Source organism: Eublepharis macularius, chromosome 12, assembly GCF_028583425.1.
Source record: "Eublepharis macularius isolate TG4126 chromosome 12, MPM_Emac_v1.0, whole genome shotgun sequence".
Lineage (NCBI taxonomy): Eukaryota > Metazoa > Chordata > Lepidosauria > Squamata > Eublepharidae > Eublepharis > Eublepharis macularius.
The window spans coordinates 33,608,173-33,631,229 of record NC_072801.1 but is presented as its reverse complement, the minus strand read 5'-3'; the positions used below and the strand labels follow the sequence as shown (position 1 = coordinate 33,631,229).

General features: G+C 44.6%; 1 protein-coding gene across 2 annotated transcripts in view; it reads right to left on the bottom strand.

Annotated features, from left to right (window-relative positions):
• Positions 1-20,827, bottom strand: part of LOC129338902 (2',3'-cyclic-nucleotide 3'-phosphodiesterase-like) — a 48,002-nt gene extending 27,175 nt beyond the window's left edge. For both annotated transcript variants that reach the window (XM_054993450.1, XM_054993449.1), the window contains exons 1-11: positions 20,707-20,827; positions 17,351-17,482; positions 16,427-16,580; positions 15,610-15,671; positions 13,673-13,838; positions 10,359-10,583; positions 8,258-8,465; positions 5,495-5,581; positions 4,538-4,734; positions 1,879-1,979; positions 867-945 (exon numbers count right to left, since the gene is read on the bottom strand). In XM_054993450.1, coding sequence (XP_054849425.1) covers positions 867-945; positions 1,879-1,979; positions 4,538-4,734; positions 5,495-5,581; positions 8,258-8,465; positions 10,359-10,583; positions 13,673-13,838; positions 15,610-15,671; positions 16,427-16,580; positions 17,351-17,482; positions 20,707-20,820 — 1,525 coding nt within the window. In that variant the 5' untranslated portion in view covers positions 20,821-20,827. The remainder of the gene's footprint in view (positions 1-866; positions 946-1,878; positions 1,980-4,537; positions 4,735-5,494; positions 5,582-8,257; positions 8,466-10,358; positions 10,584-13,672; positions 13,839-15,609; positions 15,672-16,426; positions 16,581-17,350; positions 17,483-20,706) is intronic.
• Positions 20,828-23,057: the final 2,230 nt, after the last annotated feature.

The following is a 23,057-nucleotide window of genomic DNA, read 5'->3' as shown; positions in this document are numbered from 1 at the left end:
TTGCTTTTTATATCAATTTATTATGATTTTCGGTGTTTTTACTTGTAAGCTACCTCGAGCAAGCCTCTGGAGGGGCAGCACAAAACATTCCTGCAACATACTAACATTCCAAAAGACATCAACTTAGTGGTCCATCACCATATTTTGTCACAACAAATGCCATAAATGAGCACAGAAAGAAATGCTTCCTCTTGTTTTCATCAAACCCATCATCAAGTTGATCTGGAAAACCCCAAGTCAATGTCTCCCCTCCACACACTCTGTATACTTTTCATTTTTCAAAAGTTACATACGAAACAATACATTCTTCAAATGAGCTGTAGGTACAAATCTCTGATTTTTTGAACTATGAAATCACAGTATGAGGGTCTACCAAACCTAACAGGAAAACCTACAAGAGGTCCCATAGAGGAATAAAGGGGCACTTGCCACAGACTCAATCCATTCAACCTTAGTCATACCTCTGCTGGCTTTTCATCCTGAAAAACCTGTTAGGATGGCTTGGGATTATGTCACATCCTTCCACGCTAGCGCCAGTGAACCTATCAAATTGGCTTAGTGAAGCAGTTCCTTCGGAGAAAGCCCCACACAGGGCTGAGGAAGAACGGGACGGGGCACCCAATTCAGATTCCCCCCCCACATCTTCTTAAGAAACTCTGAGCATTATTCATCCCACGCTGGGCTCTGCTGCTCGAGGGGGACCCAACTGCAGAGCATTTCAGTAAGTGGGCACCAGGAGCCGGCTAACCTTCCATGCCTGCCTACCTGCCAGTTAGCAAGACTGCTTGCTTGCCCGCTGCAGACACAGATCAACCTCAGGATGGGCCTAGGGACCTTCCAGGCACCACTTGGGGAAATCAACCAACCTTGCAGTTCACGCAGCCGCTCGAGTTGCTGTTCTTCTTTCAGCTCCTTGATGAACCCCTTGTTGGCTTCGTCCAGGGCCTACAAACAGGCAGAAGGGCGTCTAAGTGGAAAGCCTCAGGCAGGCCTTGTGAGCAAGGGCAGACCAGTATTTTAAGAGAGCCCTGGAAGAAGCTCAGACCCACCCACTGTTAGAAAGCTCATATTTGCAGTACAATTTGCGCTGGCTGATAATTTTGGGTATCCTCTTAAGAGAGGACTGTCTGGTGGAGTATGGGAGTGGAGTATGGGTGGAGTATGGGAGTGGACCCTTCCTCACTGTTGTGAAAGGGGGCAGCACAGGGAAGAGCAACATCTAGTGAAGCAAACCCAGCTGCCCAGTGCTTTTCAGCAGGCAATAAAAAGGGGTGGCAAGCCACACAGAGTTCTGGCAGGCTAAGAAGAGGAACACTGCCAAGTGATGGGGACTAGCAAGTTAATAGTGTCTCATCTGTCACTGCCTGGATGGCTGGAGGGAAACTCAATGAATCAATAAAACTGAAGCGGGAGACAACTGTGTAGGTCCGTTATTTAATCACAGCAGTGGAGTATAATGACGCACAGCAGAGGACTCTGGAGCCTCTTTGGAGATGCAAGACCCAGTGCAAATGCAATGATTGGAACGCAGGAAGAGTCAAACTGGATCAAACCAGTTCCATCTAGTCCAACATCTTGTTCCCACTACTTCTCAGAGGGTCACAAACAAAGCATGAAAGCAACAACCATCCATCCCTAATGTTTCTCCCAGCACCCAGCTCTTCAGGTATAATTTTACCTTCAGCCTGAGGGGTCTGAACCCGCAGCAGGCAGGGGCATCCTTCCTGACCCAGCACCACAGCGAGCTCCTCACACAGCAAGCTCTGACAGCCACCCAAAGGTGGTGATGGTTTTTCACCCTGCTCCTCCACCCAATTCCATTACTCTCCCACCACATCACCCTCCGCTTCCTCTTTTGGGTTTCAGCCTATCACTTACAATGATGATCGCTTGCTGAGCCGCATCGTTGTGGATGCGCTTTGCCTTCTCCAGCGCCTTCTCAAAGTGCATGACCGCTGACTGGAAATCCTCCATTTTCACTGCGAGTCAAAATTGTTCATTTAAAATAAAATTTAAAAAAATTAACTCAAGACAGAGGATACAGAGAAAAATCTGTCAGTCTGATCAGTTGCTGGACCATTATTTGAACTCTCTGCAGCAATCAGTGGCAGTGTGCTCTTTCTAGGAATGGTATTGGGGGCAGGGGATCAGGAAGCAAGCTTTTAACCTCTGCAACTTAGGGCTCATTCTGCCCTCTTTAGGGGCTGCTCTCAGTCTTGCTGGTCTTGTAAAGCAACGTTTTCACCTCATGGACTTTCACAGAAACCACCACACAGCGGGCTCCACCCCTAATCACTTTGCACATCACTTTCACAGCTCAGGCCAGATGAATTTCTGGGCATACAGAAGCAGCACCCTGCCTGTCCTCCCCACTGGGTGCGTGGGTCCCAGGTTCACTCTCAGGTGCAACATTTGCATAAGACCTAGGCACACAGGCCACCGTAGGGGTCCCCCCAAACTTTGGAGCCCACATGAGGCAACCACAAAGCGTCAGGGAATGAGGTCACACACAACTCTGGTTGTAACTTTTCAACATTTCAGGCAGAAGCTCAGTTTAACAAGGATGCCTTTTTAAATGAACACACTGTCTAAAAATATTTTCTTGTCCAAACAAAGCTTGGCTTACCTTCAGTCATGCAGTGAAGATCTTTGTGCTGTTGTGGCAGCTGCTGCTGAAGCCACTTTTAAAGATCTGCCCAGTCAATCAGATCTCCAATTGCCAATCAGAAGCCCTGCTGGGCAAAAGCCTACCTGGCCCTGCTCACTTTTAAATTATTTGGAGTGCACCAGGAAAGTTGTTGGTGGATGCCATGGCACCCATGGGCACCATGTTGGGGATCCCTGATCTACTGCATCCAGTCCAGAAATGACCGCATGTTTATTGATCATAAAACCTGGAAAATGACTGCCTAGCTTGGGCTGGCACATGTTAAACTTTACTTGCATAAGCCCTATAGAAATATAATGTTACATACGGATTGGAACCCTCAGTGGACCAAGTGAGCAAATGCAAGTCTGTTTCCTTGCCACACACAACTATTCTGCGCTGTTTATTCAGTCACTTGTACTCTTTTGAGTAACTGATACTGATTTTGGGAGAGGGACAGAATTCTAAAGGTACTGAACACCTGGAAACCCCACTCAGGCTCTTCTCTGTCTGCTGAGGCATCAGCAGGCATGGCCCAGATGCCTTCAACCACATTGTTCTCATCATAGGGGCAAGAAACCTGACTTTTTAAAAAGAAAAAGAAAGAAAGCTAATCTCCTCAGGAAGATGAACTGTAAAGCAATACACATTTGACAGCTTTTTTGACCTTCTTTGGAACTGCAACACACCCCAGACCAGAACACAGGGAGATATTTGTCTAAACCAGGCCACTGACTGCCAGATGCCACATGTGAATGGGAAACGGTTAGTCCAGAGGTAACCTGTAAGCCTCTCCCCTCCTACACATGTTTCTCTTCCTTCCTTGCTCTCTACCACTTTCTTCCTTGCTAAAAATATCCAAAACACTGCAAAACTCCATATTTAAATATCTAAATGAATTGCATTTAGTAGATTTGTGCCAATATAAAATTTATGTCCATTTCTAAGGAGCATAATTTATCTCAAGCACTGTTTCCTCAAGGCAGGGTATGCCCCATGGTTCTACCCTCAGCTGTGAATATTATGTACCTGTTCACATTCCTCACCAATTCAGGGGCTTTGCTAAGGAGATCAATGTTCTGTGCTCAGGAAAAAATGGGTATCTTTAATCACGACTGCTGCAAACTCAACACCCCCCTCCCCCTGTAATTCTTAGGCCTTTTTTGCATGGGGTGATTTTTGCCTCTTTTGGCCTCTTCGGGTTTTCTTCTGAATTCTGGACAATTAACTCCTTCTTCAAATTTCAATGCAGTGTTTCAAGAGTTCTCTTCTGAGTTTTCTGTCTGCACGCTAGGAGCAAATTTGGAAGAGAATCCTTGAAACGCTGCATTGAAGTCTGAAGGGGGATTTAATTGTCCGGAATTTGGAAGAAAACCAGAAGTATGGGGCCAAAAGCGGCAAAAAACCACCTGTGCAAAAAAGGCCTTAGTACGTAAAATTCTGTTTTGGACATGGCGGTTTGTCATCTGGGCTGGGGGGGTTTGCTGCTCTAGAAGGATTCAACCATTCCCCCATCCCAGTCAATGTGTCTTATTGTACACTGAGCAGCATAACAATAGCACATGAGGAGATCAAGAGTTGATTAGGATACTACTTCCCCCACTGCACACTAGTTGAATCTGCGCCCTCCTTACTTCTTCCTTTTTACAACTGAGCCTATGTCCCAATCATCAGAGGCTTCTGTGCTGAACAGACAGCAATTCAACAGGTGCAAGCATGCCTAGTGCAGCAACTCTGTCAGGGGAAACCCTTCACAGATGGACTTTCTCCAGCCATCAAGTGCTGCAGTCATCAAGTGCTCAGAAGCTCACTACTGTGAGACAAAGCTGTGGGAGCTCTGTTAAAGAAGAAAGCTATCTAAGCATAAAGTTTAGGTGCAAAGCTGTTCACCATGCGCTTGTGCCACCAAGACACCAGCATTCAGCTGCCACTCAACGTCCCCTTCATCCTCTGCACAGGCCAAGGATTTCTCCCCATAGTCCCGAGCCTCAGCTGCTTTGTTGATCTCCAGGTAGCATCTTCCAATTTCATGGAAAAGCCAAGTCTTCTCCAGGTTGCTCTTCACAAGAGGGATCTTCTCTTCCCACCTTTGCGACAGAAAAACAGAACTCTTAAAGCAGATTTTGGGGGGAGGGGGGAGATTCAGTCCTCAGTAGCTTTCCAGACACCCTGAAGACCAAACATCTTCTGTCCATCCCTCATTAAGCACATCACACGCACACACCCCACCCATTTCAATGATGTCTGGTGACACCACTGAAGGAAAATTAGTCTGTCCTCTGGCTACGGATGCTAACAGGTGTGTCCCAGGGTGCATCCACATGGACAGCTTATACCAGTTGCACTGTTAGGACTTCTCCCTAGCAGAGCACTGGGACTTGCAAATGATCTGTGAAGATGCTGACAGTCCATCTTGTGAGAAGTCAAGAGCTCTCTCAAGCTACAACTCCCAGGGTGCCTTGGGAAGAAGCCAAAATAGGTAAACCAGTTTTATGCAGGGGGGTGGGTTGGAAATACCACCTTTCCCCAAGTCTTCCTTCAACAATTTTCAAGCCTTCAGGAGCTTCAGCAGGCTAACCCAACCCCCCTGCACACAAACATATGTCCCCTTAACTGAGTCTCATTTAAAATATGCTCTGGCTTCATAAGGGTATCATATTTTTCTAGGAAGTCCATGTTAAGCTGCCTACTCTGAGGTGGACTTGGTTTTCCTATTTTCCTGACCAGCTCCAGGGCTAGCCAGTTTACTAGCAGAGGCAGTGATATCACTCAGGAAAGACAAAAGGGCTGGCTTCAGACTGACTTCACTGCAGACAGCAAGAGGACCTCTGTTGGGCTTCCACGTACGTGTCAATGGCTTCCTGGAAACTGCCTGTGCGGGCATACACTCTGCCAATATTGTCCAAGGCTCTAGAGATGGCATCAGTCAGGTCGCTGCAACAGAAAAGCAAGAAGTCTCGAAGTTGGTACTGTGAGCTTCCAAACACCCAGGGAGGTCACTTTCCTGTCCACCCTCCTTCCTTTCCCCAACTCATTCAGAAGGCCCACAATGTGTATGTAGGACGTTTTGTGAGTCAAAGAGACGGGTCCTTGTGATAAAAGACTTTCAGCCTAAAATTCAGCTAGAGATTCTGCAAACTGCACCTTCAAAAAACCCCACATTGCTTTCTGGAGCAGGAAGAGGAGGGCACAGTCACTTCAAGAATAATTTTCATGATGCCTCCTTGAGTAAGGAGGGGCAGCACTATATGTCAAGAATGTATACACTTGTGAAGAAATACTCGAATCTGAGCATGGTCAGCTGAGAACCTCTGGGTAAAAAAATAAAAGGAGGAAGAAATAATATTGATATTATGGTGGGAGTCTGCTACAGACCTCCAGGCCAAGCAGAGGACTTGGATGATATAATCCTAGACCAGATTACAACATTTTCAAAGAGATAGAATTACCCTGATATCTACTGGAAGTCAAAATCTGCTAAAAACAACGTCTAATCAATTCCCAACTTGTCTTGCTGACAATTTTCATCTTCCAGAAAGTAGAAACGGAAACAAGGGGGTCTGCTATTTTGGACTTGAGGTAGGTTAGGCTGAGTGCATGACTGGTCCAAGGTCATCCAGCATGCTTCCATGACAGAGTGGGGCATTTGAACCTGGGTCTCCCAGATCCTAGTCTAACAAAGAGAACTTGACTCTTATACACTGGAAACTCTTGTTGGTCTTTAAGGTGCTATTGGACTGGAACCTTTGTAACCACTACATCATGTTGGCTCTTGCTTATTTCATTTCTACCCCACTCTATGAACTGCAGACTCCAGAATTAGCTTACAATGAGACAATGCCCAATACAATAAAAACAAATCTAATAAAGATAGCAGCAATATAGAAACAAATCCTATAAAAACAGGACATTAAAAGCGATTGAACAATAAAAGCAGCAATAAATAAAGTAGCAACCAAAACAATCCTAAACACAGCAGTGAGTAAATCGCCAAATGATATTATCTTTAAATAAAACTACATAGCATGAAAACTTGCAGGATTGGGCCTGGGAGGCATTTTTCCATGGCTTTGACTGTATTTGGAGGACAGACCTCAGAAAGTGGTTTGAAGAAACAGCTGTTTGACTCTGTGCATCTTTCCCTAAGGCTGCGCTGCAGTTCTCAAACTGGGAAAGACGACTTTGCCCTCCCCCCAGCAGTGGAAAAGGGGGAAGTGGATGCAGAGCTACTCTGCTCCTTCTTTAACCCGTGGCCCTAGTCATTCCTGGGGGCTCAGAACATCAGCCGTGCAAGTGGCAATTGGCACAGCCTACACCCACCACCTCTGGGACCCTCACTTGGTAGGAGTCCACAGCCTTGCAACAATGGGTCCCAGAAAACAGAGTAAGTTTAGAAGCAGGTTCAACTTCAAAAGGTTTCCCTTCACACTCCAAGGTCCACCTTCATCTCATGGTGGTATAAACCCTGGGCAAGGCAAATGATTTTGCAATACTAAGACAGTACTCAGAATTCTGGGTGTGATTTTCCAAGTTAGCCATGCCCAAACTAACATCACCTGTCTAATGTTATTCAGGACATGGAGGTATGCCTGATCAAGCTGCATGATAGTTTTATTTGTTTATTAAATGCACAGGCTGTCTCATCCCAAGAGCCAGGAACAGGTAACAGCATGCTAATTATTTTATTTATTTATTTACATCATTTACAGTCTGACTTTCTCACTGAGACTCAAGGCGGATTACACAGTATGAGTCAGTACGATCAATATCGATGACATTTCAATATATATATGTAATGGCTATATACATGCAATTTTGCAAGAGAGAGAGAGAGAAAGAAAGCCTAAAGCCTAAAATTTTAATCAAAAGAGAAGACATGAAGGCTCACGCTTTGGTGAGAAATCCAGCAGAAGAGAACTGAAAACTTGAAGGGCCACCACCGAACTTGAACTTGTCCATTCTTCTATTCTGGAGCAATCCCATTCCCACCCTACTGCACAAATCTGCTTTCATCTAAGATCAGCTTCACACTCTCAAATGCTTGAAAGAATTTCCAGAGACTTCATTGTCAATGCAATCAGTTTGCTGGCACATTAGGCTAAAATACAGAGACCAGAACTAGATGCAATCATCTAGGCCCAAGTTTTACCAGCAGCCAGTAGAACTGCTGGGAATGGGGAGACAGGCTGAGGAAGAAGGGGAAAGGGGTAACATAAAGGGGAAAAGGTTGTATTGATGTAGGATTATGTTAATGTAATGGAAGTGACTATGTATGGCTATGTAAACAAAGACATCAATACAATAAAAAAAAATTTTAAAAAAAGGAAGAAGGGGAAAGAGCTGCAAAGTACATGGATGTCCTTTCCAATCACAGGAGGTCCAGCTTGCCCTCCACCCTATCTTATCAGGCCGCCAAATACTGCCTGCAGCTTTCCGCAGTTTCCTTTGCAATAATATGGTGGTTTTTGTTTTGTGAAAGCTGAGGATCCTAGGATTCTAATGTTTCTTAAACAGCGTGACAAAACAGAGAGCATGCAACCACAGCTATGCACTAGACAGAACTGGGTACTTTTCAGGCGTAAGAAGAAGAGGGCTTTGCCCCATTCTTACTTTTCCCTGGCAATGTCCAGATCCAGCTGGTGGCTCTGCAGAGCTGCCCCCATGTTCCCCATCTCAATCTGAGCATTTCCAATGCAGCTGTAGAGGTTCCCCACCAGCTCGCTTCTGTTTGGGATCTCATCATCAGACCAGCCCTGGATCTTTTTCAGCACTTGCTCAGCTTTCTGGCAGCTTCGTTCAGGGCAGCCACTTGTCAGCACTGAGGTGGGGGGGAGAGGGGGAAAAAAGAACAGTGGTCATGTGCATATATTAGGCAGAGGTGTAACTCTTGAGTGCACCTAACTGAATGGGGCTTCCCAGACTTGAACAATTTTTTCCTTCACAATCCCTTGTTACTTCGTTGTTGGAAGCAAACAACACTGCATGACCTTGCCTGTGCAGCAGGCCCTATCTCAAGACATCTTCTGAGTCACCAGAGATCAAATGGTAGACCATAGTAGGTCCTTAGTTGATCCTGCAAGGTATTTCCTGCCACTGTCTCCTGATTTACCTGTAGCTGGATAGAAGGAGCCACCACAGGTCAACTGGCAAGAACTCTCTGGGGTCTCAGCAAGAGTTCTTTCCCAGCCTTGAACCTGAGATCGTTTAAACTGGAAATGCCAAGGGTGGAACCTGGGACCTTCTGTGTGCAAAGGATAATATGCTTTGCGCCATGATCAGCCCCATGAAGTAGCTTAGTCTAAGGGCCAAGCTAGAAGTGACGAATTACACTTGAATGGCAAGTGAACAGACTCACATGTATTCCTCCCTGTTCACTTGCACTCCACTCAGTCACGTGATCAAGTGGAGTGCAAGTGAACAAGGAGGAATACATGTGAGTCTGTTCACTTACCATTCAAGTGTAATTCGTCACTTCTAGCTTGGCCCTAAGATAAGAGAGAGTCTGGCTCAAGGCTAATTTGGCCCAGGATTTCAGGATTTCAACCCAGATCTTCCTAGTCAAAATCTGACACTATGTCCTCTGTGTCAGATTGGTTGCATGCTCCTGTCCAATATAACAGACAATTTCTGGTGCATCTCTGAGCCAAGCTACAAGTGACAAATGACATTTGAACGGCAAGTGGATCGAGTGGAGAGCAAGTGGAGGGCAAGTGAACAGGGAAGAATACACTTGCCATTCAAGTGTCATTCATCACTTGTAGTTTGGCCCTCAGTCCAATATAACAGACAACTCCAGCTACTTGACGCTTTTGAAGAGACAGGCTAATTCATAGTTTCCCATAATGCATCATGTACAACTCTCCATAAAATATCCATTTCCTGCCTCCCCTGCTTAATTCTTCATCCTCCTCCCCCTTTCTCAAAAGACATCTGTATAAATTTAAACATCTCAACTGGTACTTAATGGGGAGGTGCAGTTCAGAGGCTCAGGTCAGATTCTTTGATTTCAAGGCCTGCTTCATTCAAACTGCAGGCACAGGAAGAAGCAATCCCAGCTAATGCAGACTATCAAAAAAACTCCAGTGGTGGCTTCTGAAAGGCATTTTGGAGGCTGCCAGTAACAGCCCCTGGCTGAAGGCAAGTCCCAAAGCTGGTTCTCTCTTTGAGATATAGAAGTGATCTGGCTGCATATACGGCCTACAGGGAAATATGATACGTTCCCACAAGATGGGCACCAAGCTGAGGATAGTTTTCTTTTGTTCTGTGCTCCATTCATTCCCTGGAGAATACGGGAAGCATCTTGCAGATCACTGCAACCTGTGGCTGAGAACTGACCCTTTCAGCAAGAATGGCAAGTGCAAATATTACTGTATCCTACTTTACACATTTGGGGACTGAGCCCAGAAGATGCAAGGATCAGATTAAGTTCTCAAGTCTATGTAGCTTTGTTCAGTATTGGGCGGGAAGGGGGAGCGATGCTTTCTCTGGCTCAATGCACCCCCCACTCTGACTAGAGTGACACAATTCAATCTGATCTCGGGCTGTTGGGAGGCTAAAATGGAGGAGGAGAGAATGATGTAAGCTGCTTTGGGTCCCCACTAGGGAGAAAGGCAGGGCAGTAATGAAGTAAACAAGTAAAATTAATTTTGACAAGTAAACATATCCATTTCATGAAGCTCCCCAGCTACACTTTTGCAGACCAAATACCCACACATGTCAATGTCCTCCATGCTCTTGAGGATGTATCTGGCCACATCTGAGGGCTTCCGCTTCTGATCTCGAGTCCATCTTTTCAGCACAAGCTTGCGGTCTCTGATCCGGGCATAGATGGGTTTCTGCTGCTGCCAAAAGTCTGTGCGGGTGTCCAGGTAGGAAAGACCTTCCTGGATCAGGTCCCCAACTGTGATCCCTTGCTTTGTTGTGCTTTTGATCAAGTCTACAGAGAGGACAGGCACCAAAAAAAGGGGAAGATCATAGCTGCACTTTAGGATTCACTTTCCTGCTTACATATGCCTCCTCCCTGTAGTGAAATATGAAGTGCTCTCTTTATTCCCCACTTAGGCCAATTTTTGTATTTTTGGTAACACTTGTGATTAGTCAGTAGATGTTGCTGTAACACCATTTGAATTGCAAACACCACTACTGTTAAGTATAACTACGATTAAGTATAGTGCATTTTGAACTTTTAACATCACTAGCAAGCATTCACTCAAAGAAAACACACAGCAAGTCACTTGAAAAAAGAGCCAAACTAGATGTGTCTGCCACAGGGATATCACCATCATTTAAAAAAAATGATTTAAAAATGCCACAAGGGCCCAACTCTGATCCGGTTCCCCCCCCCACACACACACACACACAACTTTTCAAGTGCTGAAACAACAGCCAGGCGAGGCACTGTTTCAGCACTGGAAAAGGTATGGGGGTGGGGGCAGAGAGCCTCAGCAAGCAATGCTGCAGGCCTGATCAGCCCTCACACATTTTTAAATCACTTTTTCAAATGGTGGCAGTGTTCCTGTGGTGGATACAAGGACTCCATCACATCTGATCTGGCCCACAGTCTCTCTTTTTGTTTGTCCAGTAATATGATGGATCCTATCAAGATCCTTGGAGGAACCAGTGTACTATGTTTCCACAAACGCCAACTATGGAAGAAAGCCAGAATATGGGAGCAAAGAACTCTGATTCTGAAAATAATCTTTTAAATCCAGTGGGAGAATTTTTTGGCAGATGATTTTTAACTGCAAATCATGCAAAACCCATATAGAACAGGAAAGGGAGCCAAATCCACAAGGGTATTAATTTAAATGCTTGTTTCTTGGTACCCAAGACAAAAACAAATACTTGTAGACAAACAAAATGCAAACAAAGGGGCAGGGAGCAAACCTGAATGTTATATTTATATAGTTTTATATAGAAGGAGATTGAGACTTGGAAAGGCAGCCATGAAGGAACTAAAAAAGATCTTTCAGGATGAGGGAATGTTGCTGGAGACCAAGGTCACTCCTACTATGGCACTCCTCATTACTATGTATGGATGTGAAAGCTGGGCAATGAAGAGAGGTGACAAGAAGTAAATCTATTCATTTGATATGTGATAGTGGAGGAAAGTTTCACAAATAGTATGTTCTGGGAATACTGGATGCTAGGAATACTGCAAAAAAAGTTTAATTTGGTGTGCATCTTAACATAGAATAAATAGGCAAAGTGAAAACTTTCAAGGCAGTTGCCCAGAATGCTTCATCAGGCAAAAGACCTCTGTGTATAGCAACACAAGCTAAAAAGACTGTCCATAGCTATTTTGCATTGGATTTCATTTTCTGGTGCCCTGGATGCAGGAAACTACATTATACTGAATCAGACCGGAGATCCACCACACCTTGTGCTATTGCCTTTGACTGGCGGCTGCTCACCAAGAGCTCATGGAATATTGTTCCCCTTTCACAGGAGATGCCTAAGACTGAAGTTTGGTCTGTCCACATACCAAGGGCCCGCCCTGGTGCCAGCTTGAGACATTTTCACACATCCAGCCATCTCCGCTGGAGCTGAAGCATTAATCCTCCTTATCCTCAAGCCCAGATTGACAGGCAACATAGGAGACTGCTGCCTGCCAGATATGCCACCTAAGACAACTGCCTCAATTCTCCTAATGCTAGAACTGGCACAAAAGGACGTGCTTTGCCATTCAGCTAAGACACCTGACTGCCTTATAATATTGAGCTTTTCACTCAGAATCCGTTTTTGTCCAGGAAGTTAAACAGGATACTGAACCACATATAGATAGATACATCTCCTCCCCATACTTCTCTGTTCTCTCCATACATCTCCTCCCCAAGAGCCAGTTTGGTGTAGTGATTAAGAGTGACAGGACTCTAATCTGAAAAACAAGGTTTGATTCTCCACTCCTCCACTTGAAGCCAGCTGGGTGACCTTGGGTCAGTCACAGCTCTCCGGAGCTCTCTCAGCCCCACCAGAGAGCTGGGGAGAATAATAACATATTTTGTAAACTGCTCTGAGTGGGCGTTAAGTTGTCCTGAAGAGCGGTATATAAATCAAATGTTGTTGCTGCTGTTGCTGTTGCTGTTATACTCCCTCTCTCTTACTGCTAAGTTCCTTCTGACATCTCAACACTCCACTTCTGGTAAACCTCACCAAGACAGAGGCTGCTCACATCCTTTTGTGCACTGGGTTTCCAACTTCCTGCCTTAATAGAACCCAGTCCATCTTTGTTTCTGAGCCAAGAGACCACCCCCACCTCAATATATGACAAAGGATTCTGGGGTATGCTCTAGAACTAAGGTGGCCAACCTCCAGGTAGAACCTGGAATTCCCCCAAGATTACAACCAGTCTGCAGACAACAGAGATCTGCTCCTGTGGAGACAGTGCCAGCTTCAGAGGGTGAATTCTACGGCATCACATCCCTGCTGAGCTCCCTCCCCTCCCCAAACTCTGCCCTCCCCAAGTACTACCCCCCCGCCCAAATCTCCAAGAATTTCACCAACCAGAGTTGGTGACCCTATCTAGATCATACACTTGGCTCACTGCCCAGATTCTTTTGAGGTTTGTTGCCATGCCACTTGAACAGAGCATGTGCCCCATGTGTCATCCCATCCTCCCACTCCCTGTGCTTCCATACAGCAGGAAAGAGCGATATTGTGAGCGAGCCATCGTTCAAAGGAGTTTGTCTGTCATTTGGGATCTTCTCATAGAGGAATCCTTGGGTATGCTTCTCAGCAAGTCCAGGAATATGGTTTGAAAACACTGGCCTGTGTCCTACCTCTCTACGGAGCAAAATTTGAAGCCTTCATCCTACTCAAGAGTCTCTTCCTCCATTGTAAGAATCACTTCAACTGGAGGTAGTTCCTCCAGCATATGCTAGGATACCAACCTTTGTCTTAGAAAGCACCTTTGCAACTTTGCATGTGTGCATATACCCAGAGCTTGCCATTATAGAAAGGAAAGGGGACATGACTGGGTCTGAGTATCAGAAGCTCCCAACCCCAGCCGAAGCAGCAAATAGAAACCTTCATCCTTGAGCAGTTTCTCCAGGAAAGCTTTGTCAACGTAGAGCTCCCCAAGCAGCTGCCGTTCTGTCTTCTCGTTCCGTGCAGGCTGTTCCTGTTGTCGAGTTCCATACCGCATGTCCTTTTCAGGGAACTTGACTTGAAGCTTCTGTTTTGCCTTTTTACTCTATCACCAAGAAAGGTAGGAAAGCAAATTTTAAAATTAGGACAAAGGCTTCAGATTTCCACTTTCAAGACAATATTACTTCTTCAGGGGCGGGAGTAGGAGTGGGGACAGGAGCCTGGCTGGCAGAAGGCTGCAAAGCAGCCAGGCTGAGCTAACATAGGGCCACAGGATAAATTATACAATGGGGCTTAAAACACACTGTCTGGAGTCCTGAAAATCTCCCCTTCACTTCCAACAAACCAAGAAGCCCTGTGGTACCATAAACACTAGTTCTATTGTGGCAGGAGCTTCTATGAGCCACAGCCCATCCCGTCAGATGTTTACGGTGATGGGGGCTTGAGCTCGCAAAAGCCTAGGCCACAATACATTTGTGTAGCTTTTCAAGTGCCACAAGACTCAGTGTTGTTTTGGTCATAAATGACTAACACAGCTGACCTTCCGTAATAGGAGGGGGGAGTGGCCAGTCCTTATTAGTATTGGGAAAAACAGCTTGGAAAACTTCAAACCATATGAAAAGAACACCAAAATCAGTAAGGAGGCAGGCCAGGAATAGGAATTTCTTCATCCAACACAAATCACTCCTCTAACGTAGGGCAATGGCAAGTGATCTTCTAAAAGTTACTTTCAGGATGCCTCTATACTAAGCTGATGAGAACAATACTGGCCTAAGACTCAGCATTATTGTAAATATTACTGACATAATGTATGTGAGAAGCCTGAAGCACTGAAGAAAAGTACAAAATCCAGCCAAAGTTAAAACACTTTCCAGTCCTACTAATTTCATTTAGAGAGTTCAGTATGTACTAAACTGCTCTGCTGAAGTCGATGAGAAGTGCTTAACTTTATTGTGCTGTGCTCTAAGGATTATTACTATTTTCACAATTAATTTTGTTTATCCTTTCAATTCTGTTCATTCTCATGAACAAGCACAAGTCTAGTGGCACTTTCCTCAGATGCAACCCACTGCCTCCATACTACACGGTTACTTGATGCATGGGTATTTTTAAAATACAAACAGCAGGGCCAAGGTACCAAGAACTGTATAAAATTCAAACCTAATAGTGAATCATTAGTTTTTCTAAATTAGATTAAAATCTGTAAATGTGAGCCAAAATAGACGTAACAGCAGCCACAGGTCCAACCGGTGGCTGCTAACACCATTTTAGAGAAGGTTTTGTTCACTTAAAAATGCTGCAAGGGCCCAATCCTGATCATACATGGGGGGCCAGGACATCGTGTTCCCTCTTACATACCTTTTCAAATGCCCAAATAGGCTGTTTTGGTACTTGAAAAGGCTGGAAGGCGGGGCAGGGGGAATGACAAGATCTCCTCTCCCCCCACCACACACACAACATGGGCCTGATCAAGTTTGAGCCCTTGTGGCATTTCTTAAATGGATAAAATCTTCTCTAAAATGGTGCCCAATCCAGATCCAACCTATGGCCAACATAATTGCTGGGGAACTAAAAGCCACTCACTGCATTGGAAGAAGTGAGCTCTGCTCAACAAAATGTTTATGCTGGAATAAAATTCTGTTCATTTCTGCTGCTCCCACAGACTACCACTGTGGAATCTGAAGAAGCAGGGATCCTGACGAAGAGGATAGTGGGTTTTCCCACTTATCTCACCTGTTATGGTGGGAGAGGAAGGCCAAAAGGCTGAGCTTCCTGCTTTCCTGCCCCTTGTCAACCAGTCCCCCCCCTTACCATGATTTCTTGTCCCTCCCAAGAAGGTTAGACACTCACTTTGGGAAATGCTAGCCAGACCATACCTCTGCCTGGCGGCTCAGAAAGCAGAGGTCCCCTCTATTCTCCAGTTTCACAGAAGAAGGGCCTACAGAGAGAAAAGGTACCAGCCAAGAGGTGAGAAAAGCCTTAAAAAACACCTGCTGCAATCAGAAGCAGGCAACTATTATGGGAGACATCAGGTGAGCCTCATAAAGGAAAATGATCTAACCCTCTGATTTTTTTAGATGTCTTTTTCTGTACCTTTTCCAGACTTATTTTTAATTGAAATAGGGGAAAAACAAACCCCAGCCTTCCAGAAAGGACATATGGAATGGTTTTATTTTCAGCCTTTCCCTGATAATTCTTAATGCTGAATTTGCTGTTCCCACTGCTGCAGCATGCTATGATGTTAAAACAGAAAAAACAGACAGCACCTTTCAAGAAGGAGTTTTATAAGACTGTAGCCATCACTGAAAAGACCCCTCTTCTCTTGTATACCAGTGTAGCAGCAATTGATTTAAAAAGATGGGGGAGGAAAGTACATGAGTGAACCCACTGCCTGGACTTCTAAGGCACAAAGGATACATTTAAATTCAGATATTTTGCCATCTGGTTGATTAAGGAAAAAACTGAATTAAAAACAATACAAATAGCTTCTTGTTTTTTGTTTTTACAAAAGTGAAGTTAAGGTCTACACATTTTCTGTAAGGCCCTCACGATGGACTGTACTTTACACAAGGATAAATCAAGGCTGCATTCCCTCTGTTGCCACTCTCTCTTACATGTGCTCTTTCAGTCAAGTTGAAAGCCAGGCAGTACTAAAAACCAGGGCTCACCCTCCATGAAAATTATATAGCTTACTTCCAACAGAGTTTTCAATGGCCTCTTGACATTTCTGAATGCCCAGCTTGAATTTCTGCAACTCTGGGCGAAGCTTGTACCCTCGATGGTAAAAGACCAAGGCAAATTCAAAGTCCCCCATGGTATACAATGCTTCTGCTTTCTGATATAAACCCTGTGACAGAAAAGGAAATATAACGAACAAAGGGAATTTACTTAGTTAAAATAGCCCCACAAACACATTCTTTGGCTTCTGAAAGCAGCAAACACACAACATGAAACATTATAAAATCTAATCACTAGCACCAAATTCAATTACAACAGAGCAACAGTATCAATTACACTCAAACCAGAAAAAAACCCAAGAGGAATCAACAGCAGCTAAATCATACAACAGGGACTTGAGACATGACTTTCCCAAATGCCTCAAAAACAATATTGTCTTTCTTGACCAGTTTTCTGAAAGCCAGCAGAGATGGGGAAAGACAGGCCTCCCTGAGAAGTGAAACCCAAAATCTTGCTGACACCACAGAGAACACCCTGTCCCGATAAAACCACACCAATGACCATCAGGGGAACATGTAAAGGGGTATCTCCTGATGATGAGCATGTAGGAAGCCTTGAGCCCCCACTACTCCACCACCCCAATGCAACAGTTCACTACCACAATTCTCCATCCCTGTTCTTCATCTTTTTCTTTGATAAGAGCATCTTTACCCTTACCCTAGTTTGCAACAATATTTTCTGACTTGCTGATATGCCAGTTGCCACACAAAAAAGCAATAGCAGAACCAAAGTAGTCATGAGAACTGGATTTTTTACTTAACTCTGTCTGAAGAAAGAAAGAGAAGGGGATTCTATAATTTCCCTCCACCAGCCTGCCATAAGTTTAGAAAACACGTCCTTAGGGTTGGGAGCAGATCTGTTTCCCTTCCAATGGCTTACCTTGGTAAATTCTTTGTCATTCAGCAGGGACGCCTCTGCATCCTTCAGAGCATTTTCTGTATCTCCTAGTCTCAGGTAGCATTTTGAACGTGCAACAAGACAGTTCCTGTCCCCTGCCTGGAGCTGCAAGGCCTGATGAATAAAAGTACACAGCCCAGTTTTAGTGGTATAAACTGACCTTTTATTCTTGCAACTCAAAAAGTCAAACCTTCAAAAGAAAAAAGTAATGATTTTAGCAGACTAACAACATGGGAGGACTTTGAGAACTGGCCAGAAGGATGAAAGGGGGAAGGTCCAGATAGAGATCAACCTCCATCCTGCTCTCTTGGATAGTCAGAACTAAATGCAGAGATCAGCTTGGGAGAAATGCCTCACCTGGTGGAACATAGTGAACCTAGAATTCCACAAACCAACTTTGCACTAATCTAATGGTCTAAACAGCCAGTCCATACTTTTTTGTGTCTATATTCAAGCCCTGTCCCTGAAACCAGGCTGCCAACATTTTTTTCTAACAGGGCTCCACAGGCGCGTCATCTCATTTCTACCCAACCAGTTGACCTTTGTGGCGACAGCCCCAGCCTCGACCTCATTGCATTATTGTCTTCTAATGTCACCACGTTGTATCTCAACAACTGCAGGCCATCCAGGTAGGATTCAGATCAAGCTATCTGCCTACCAGGCCCCAACATTCTGCAACTTGCTCCAAAGAACTCACTGCAGAACAGAAGGTGAGACTGATCTGGAGTTTGTGCAACCCAACCATACCATTGGGGCAGCAGCATACACGAGAGCTACATTTCTCAAATGATTGGCCTCAGCACACATCCTCTGGGATAACTTCAGCTCTGTAAAGCCCTAGCTTGCAGTCTGGATAACATAAGCTGATGCCTGCTTTCTCCCCACAATGGTTAATGTACTGTGGCCAGCAACCCAGACTGTTGCTTCTGGCCCTCAGACTCTCATTGAACCAGTTCCCACCCAGCCTCCTGGCCTTTTCCACTCCTGGAGTGAACTCTGACTTCCTGACAAATAACGTACTTATCCACTTCATTTTCTCTTCCTGCCTCCCTCAGGGATGCTAACCATATCCTCAAAATGACTCACCCACCCCTAAAACCCCTCTAATAACTTTCTCTCTTCAGACCTGGTAACCTTTCACACAGGACAGCAAAAGGCAACAAGGTTGACCAGTTTAGAGGAGAGGCAAGAGGCCAAGTCCTTTCCCTCATTCATCCCTTTCACTCGCTCACTGCTATGAAGGGGGAAAGTCTCAGAGTGGCCAACAGCTGCCTGACCTAAAAGAGAGAAGGAAAGACCGGGAAGGACAATGCATGCTTTATTTTTTCATATTGCTTTCACTTCTCAAATATTAAAACTGCAGGACAGACAATTGCAGGATCAACTGGCCAATGTCATGAACTTGCTTAGACATCATTACTATAATAGAATCACCTTGCCCCATATGAAGCAAGAGTCGAGTCCAGAAGCACCTTAAAGACCAACAAGATTTCCACGGTATAAACTTTCAAGAGTCAGAGTATCTGACAAAGGAACTGTAGAGCTTGTTGGTCTCTTAAGTTGCTACTGGACTTGAATCTTGCTCTTCTACTGGAGATCAACATGGCTGCCCACCTGAAGCATACAACTAAGGCCCTCTTCTATGAGACTTCTGCCCTGACCCATAGCTTACAGCTATGAATCTGGGATCAAGCTCAGAATCTCCTAATGGGATATGACCTTCTACTTTATACATGTTGTTTCTATAGATCTCAAGATGTAACTTATTCATTAAAAAAACCCGAAGGCTATATTGGACACCAAAGTACCTTTTTAGTAAAGGGTTAAGTAAATTATCTAATTGCTGGCATAAGCTTTAGGCACATCGTTATCTGGTCTTATTGGGAGGAAGTCATTACTTGTATTAATTTTCTGTTAGACAATTTGATGATGTTTGCATACATCTAAACTATTTGCCCATCTCCTGGAGGCAAACCAATGGTCAATGAAAATGGACCCTCCATGCCATTATTGTAGCTAAAATACATTATAACATTGGAGAGACAAATGCCATCCTCTTGTAATTCAATTGACAGAGGACTTTACAATCTTATCAACATTTGAATGTATGGCATAGAGACAACAATTCTATATGGACTTATTTTTAGACATTTAGAAACCTTTTATATATGTGTTGTGCTACCATTGTTGTCATATTTTTTATCTATTCTAAACGAGACTTGTATCTTCTGTAAAAAAATAAAAATTTTAAAAAAGAAAAACAAATCTCCCTCCTATCTGCTGTGAAAGGTCACGGAACTTTCACTCCACCCCAACCCTCAGCTCAGCCTTCCCCATTTGTTCTGCATGACCTCTACTTCCACCCATACTTTGGGCCTCAGAGTTCAAATCCCTCCCATGTAATCATGTGACCTCCATCTTAAGCACTCAGTCCTTCTCACCTTGCGCCATAAATATGTATGTTTTTATCCTGTCTTTCCTGAAAGAAAGCTCAGGGTCACATACTTGGTTTTCTCTTCCTCCATTTTGGCCTCACAACAACCCTGTGAAGTAAGTTTACGGTTGCTAGCTGGCTGGGAGAAAATTTTCTTTCCCCTTCAATAGAGATATAATGTGTGGAAATGGGCGGATTATTCATTTTACTTCATTTGTACTCCTTTCTCTCCAATGGGGACTTAAAGCAGCTTACAGTTTCCCTGTCCTCAATTTTATCCCCACAACAACCCTATGAAGTAGGTTAGGCTGAGAGCATGTGACCGGCCCAAGGTCACCCATTAAGCTTCCATGGCAGAGTGGGAATTCGAACCTGGATCTCCCAGATCCTAGTACAGCACTCTAACCACTCAACACTCTTAACACCACCCTGCTTTTCAGAGCATGGAAATAAATAACATCTCCTGGTATTTGCTGGAGATCAGGCTAATGTTAAAGGGAAAGGGACAGGTAACAGTTTAAAGCAGGTAACCCCAGCTGTAGGATAGGCTGAGAAACATGGTTGCCAACAACTGGAGAAAAAATTGTCCTCTCCTTTTAACAGAAGCTTAACAGGATACTATTTACCAGGTGATGTGATTGACCTCCTTGTCTGGAAAAGTTTCATCTGCCCATCTCCACCCATTTAGCTTCCTTAAAGGGACAGGACATTTCCCCCCAGGGCTGTTAGCAACCCAACCCTACAAAGGGTGACTGACCCAAAATCACTCACAGGGCAAGAAGAACACAGGCCTTCCAACCACACCACTCTGGCACTATCAAGTACGAGCTTTCCATCCTCACAACAGCCCGTGAGAAAATGACTCCTCCCCTCTTTCCCGCTTATTCGCGGGCCGAATACCCACGTAGCTGTAGCAGGCCAGGGCTTTGGCCAGCTCCCCGCGCCGGCTCAGCATGAGCCCTTCGGCCATGAGGCTGGGGAACGTCCCCCGCAGACTCTCACCCTCCGAGTCCCCCATCTTTGGAACAAGCAAGTCCTGGGAAGACGCGGAGCCGCTTCCTAGCAACGGTAACTTAGCAACCACAGGACTTCCGGGAGCCCTACGAGGTGTGGCAAGTGCCAAACGCCCCGATAAACAGAGCGGGAGCGGTTCTACGAGCTGATTGGTGGCTTGCGGTTCCGCCTTCTCTTGCCATTCATTCTGTTCCCACTGAGTTCTGTGTGTTCGTTCTGTACCTTCTTCCGCGCACCTCTCAAGTCATCTGTCAACGTAGTGATAATGCTTAGTATTTATGCAGAGCATTTTCAGTGGCAGTGGAATAATTCGTTTGTTAATGATAGAATAGAATAGAATAGAATAGAATAGAATAGAATAGAATAGAATAGAATAGAATAGAATCTTGCAGCACTTTAAAGACAAGCACGTTTTTATTATGGACTTTAGGGCTTCCAATTGCCTGTGGAAAAAAAAGTCCTGTCCTTTTAATGGGCGCTTAAGGGGACGGTATTTACCAGAAGATGTTATTTACCTACACGCTCTGAAAAGCTTCACTTGCCTGTTTCTACATTTTGAACCTCCGTTAGGCAGGACTTTTTTTCCTCCAGGCCTCAGCCCTACTTCTCCAGTTGCACATAGCAGGTTCTCATTAGGCAGAATCGACGGGCCATGAAATACTGGGTCCAGGGTGAGAAGTAATTGCATAAAATTCAAAAGCAATCAATTACAGGAAAGTAGTAATGGGCGATCTTCCTAGTTTTGCTAAATTTACTAACAGCTATAATGGCTGAGAAGTTCCAGATCTTTGTTGAGCCCATGTAACAGTATTCTGTTGTGCTTAGAGTGTCAGACTAAGAGGTGTTTTAAACTTTAGACTGGAGAGAGAAGGCTAGGAATGAGCCCCATGAAAAACAGCTTGCCCCAACATCCTTATTTATAATCCTAAAATTCTGCCTTCTCTCTGTGTGTATGCCAGGGCAAATGGCAGGACAAAACCTTAAGGTCAGTTCTCAAAACCTAACAAACCTAACACCCTACCCCACAAAATACTTCTTCCTTTTGAATGTAAAATGTGTGCTTTTGCCTGTTTCTAAGACCACCCGACCGTTTATCTCTCGGCCAGTCAGTACTTTCATTTTACATTTTTTCTTCATGTAGAAACTAGGTCACTACAATACCTCTTTTATAAGATGGGGAACTGATTTCTGTAGTCAGGAGATCAGTTGTAATTCCAGGAAATCTCCAGGGCACACTTGGAGGTTGGCAACTTTAGAATACAAGTGGGGCCTAGGAATTTCCTGGAAAATTGATATCCAGACTTCATAGGACAGTTCCCCTGAAGAAAATGGCAGCTTCAGAGGGGGGACTGTATGGCATAACACCCCACTGAAGTCTTTCCTCTCCAAACCCCACCTTCCCCAGGCTGTACCCCCCAACACAAAATCTCCAAAAATTTTGCAGCTCTGAGTTGGCAGCCCCTGACATGGGAGGGCTATATTTGGGATTTCTGTTTTAAATTGTGATTTGTAAACTGCCTTGAGCCACAAGGAAAGGCAGGGTATAAATATTTGAATGAATAAATAGGTACACTGCAATTCTAATGAGTGACCCTCTTCTTTATCCATTGGGGTCTTAGCAAGCTGTTAATGCAATCCTAGTTTAGGATTGTATAGGCAATCCATCCTCTGGGACACTGATAAAATGGCTGGGTTGATTTATCGATTAGTTGGTTAATTTAATTTGAAATCTGGAGCAAACAGATTAAAGGAACAGATTGCAAAACAAAACCTTGACAGGAACAGAGAAGAATCCAGAACAGCATTTGTGCCATTGGACTCTTGAAGCCTTGCAGGTTTCGAGGTTCCTGGAAGAACTGGTTATGGGACAGCAATCTCAAAGAGCATTTTGCTTTCCCAGCCTCTGAAGAACAAGCCTAACTGGTTCTGCAGCTGTGTCAAGCCAGGAGACCCAGAATGAGGCAAGTGTGTGTGTGTTGGTGGTTTGGAAAGCCTTCCAGCCAATTGTATTGCAGGTTGTGGAAGGAGGATGCCATGATGTCAGTATTGCATGCATGACCTCATATTGACAGGAGCCTACATTGGTGTATGAAGAAATTGGACATACTAGCACACACTTGAAGACCGTGAGGCAGTCTCACATTTAATCTCTTTCTATGCCTTTTTTCTCCCTATACTCATGTGAACTTGGTCCCTTTAAAAGTACCAGGCTGGGGATGCTGCAAAAAGTTCTCTCAGTGG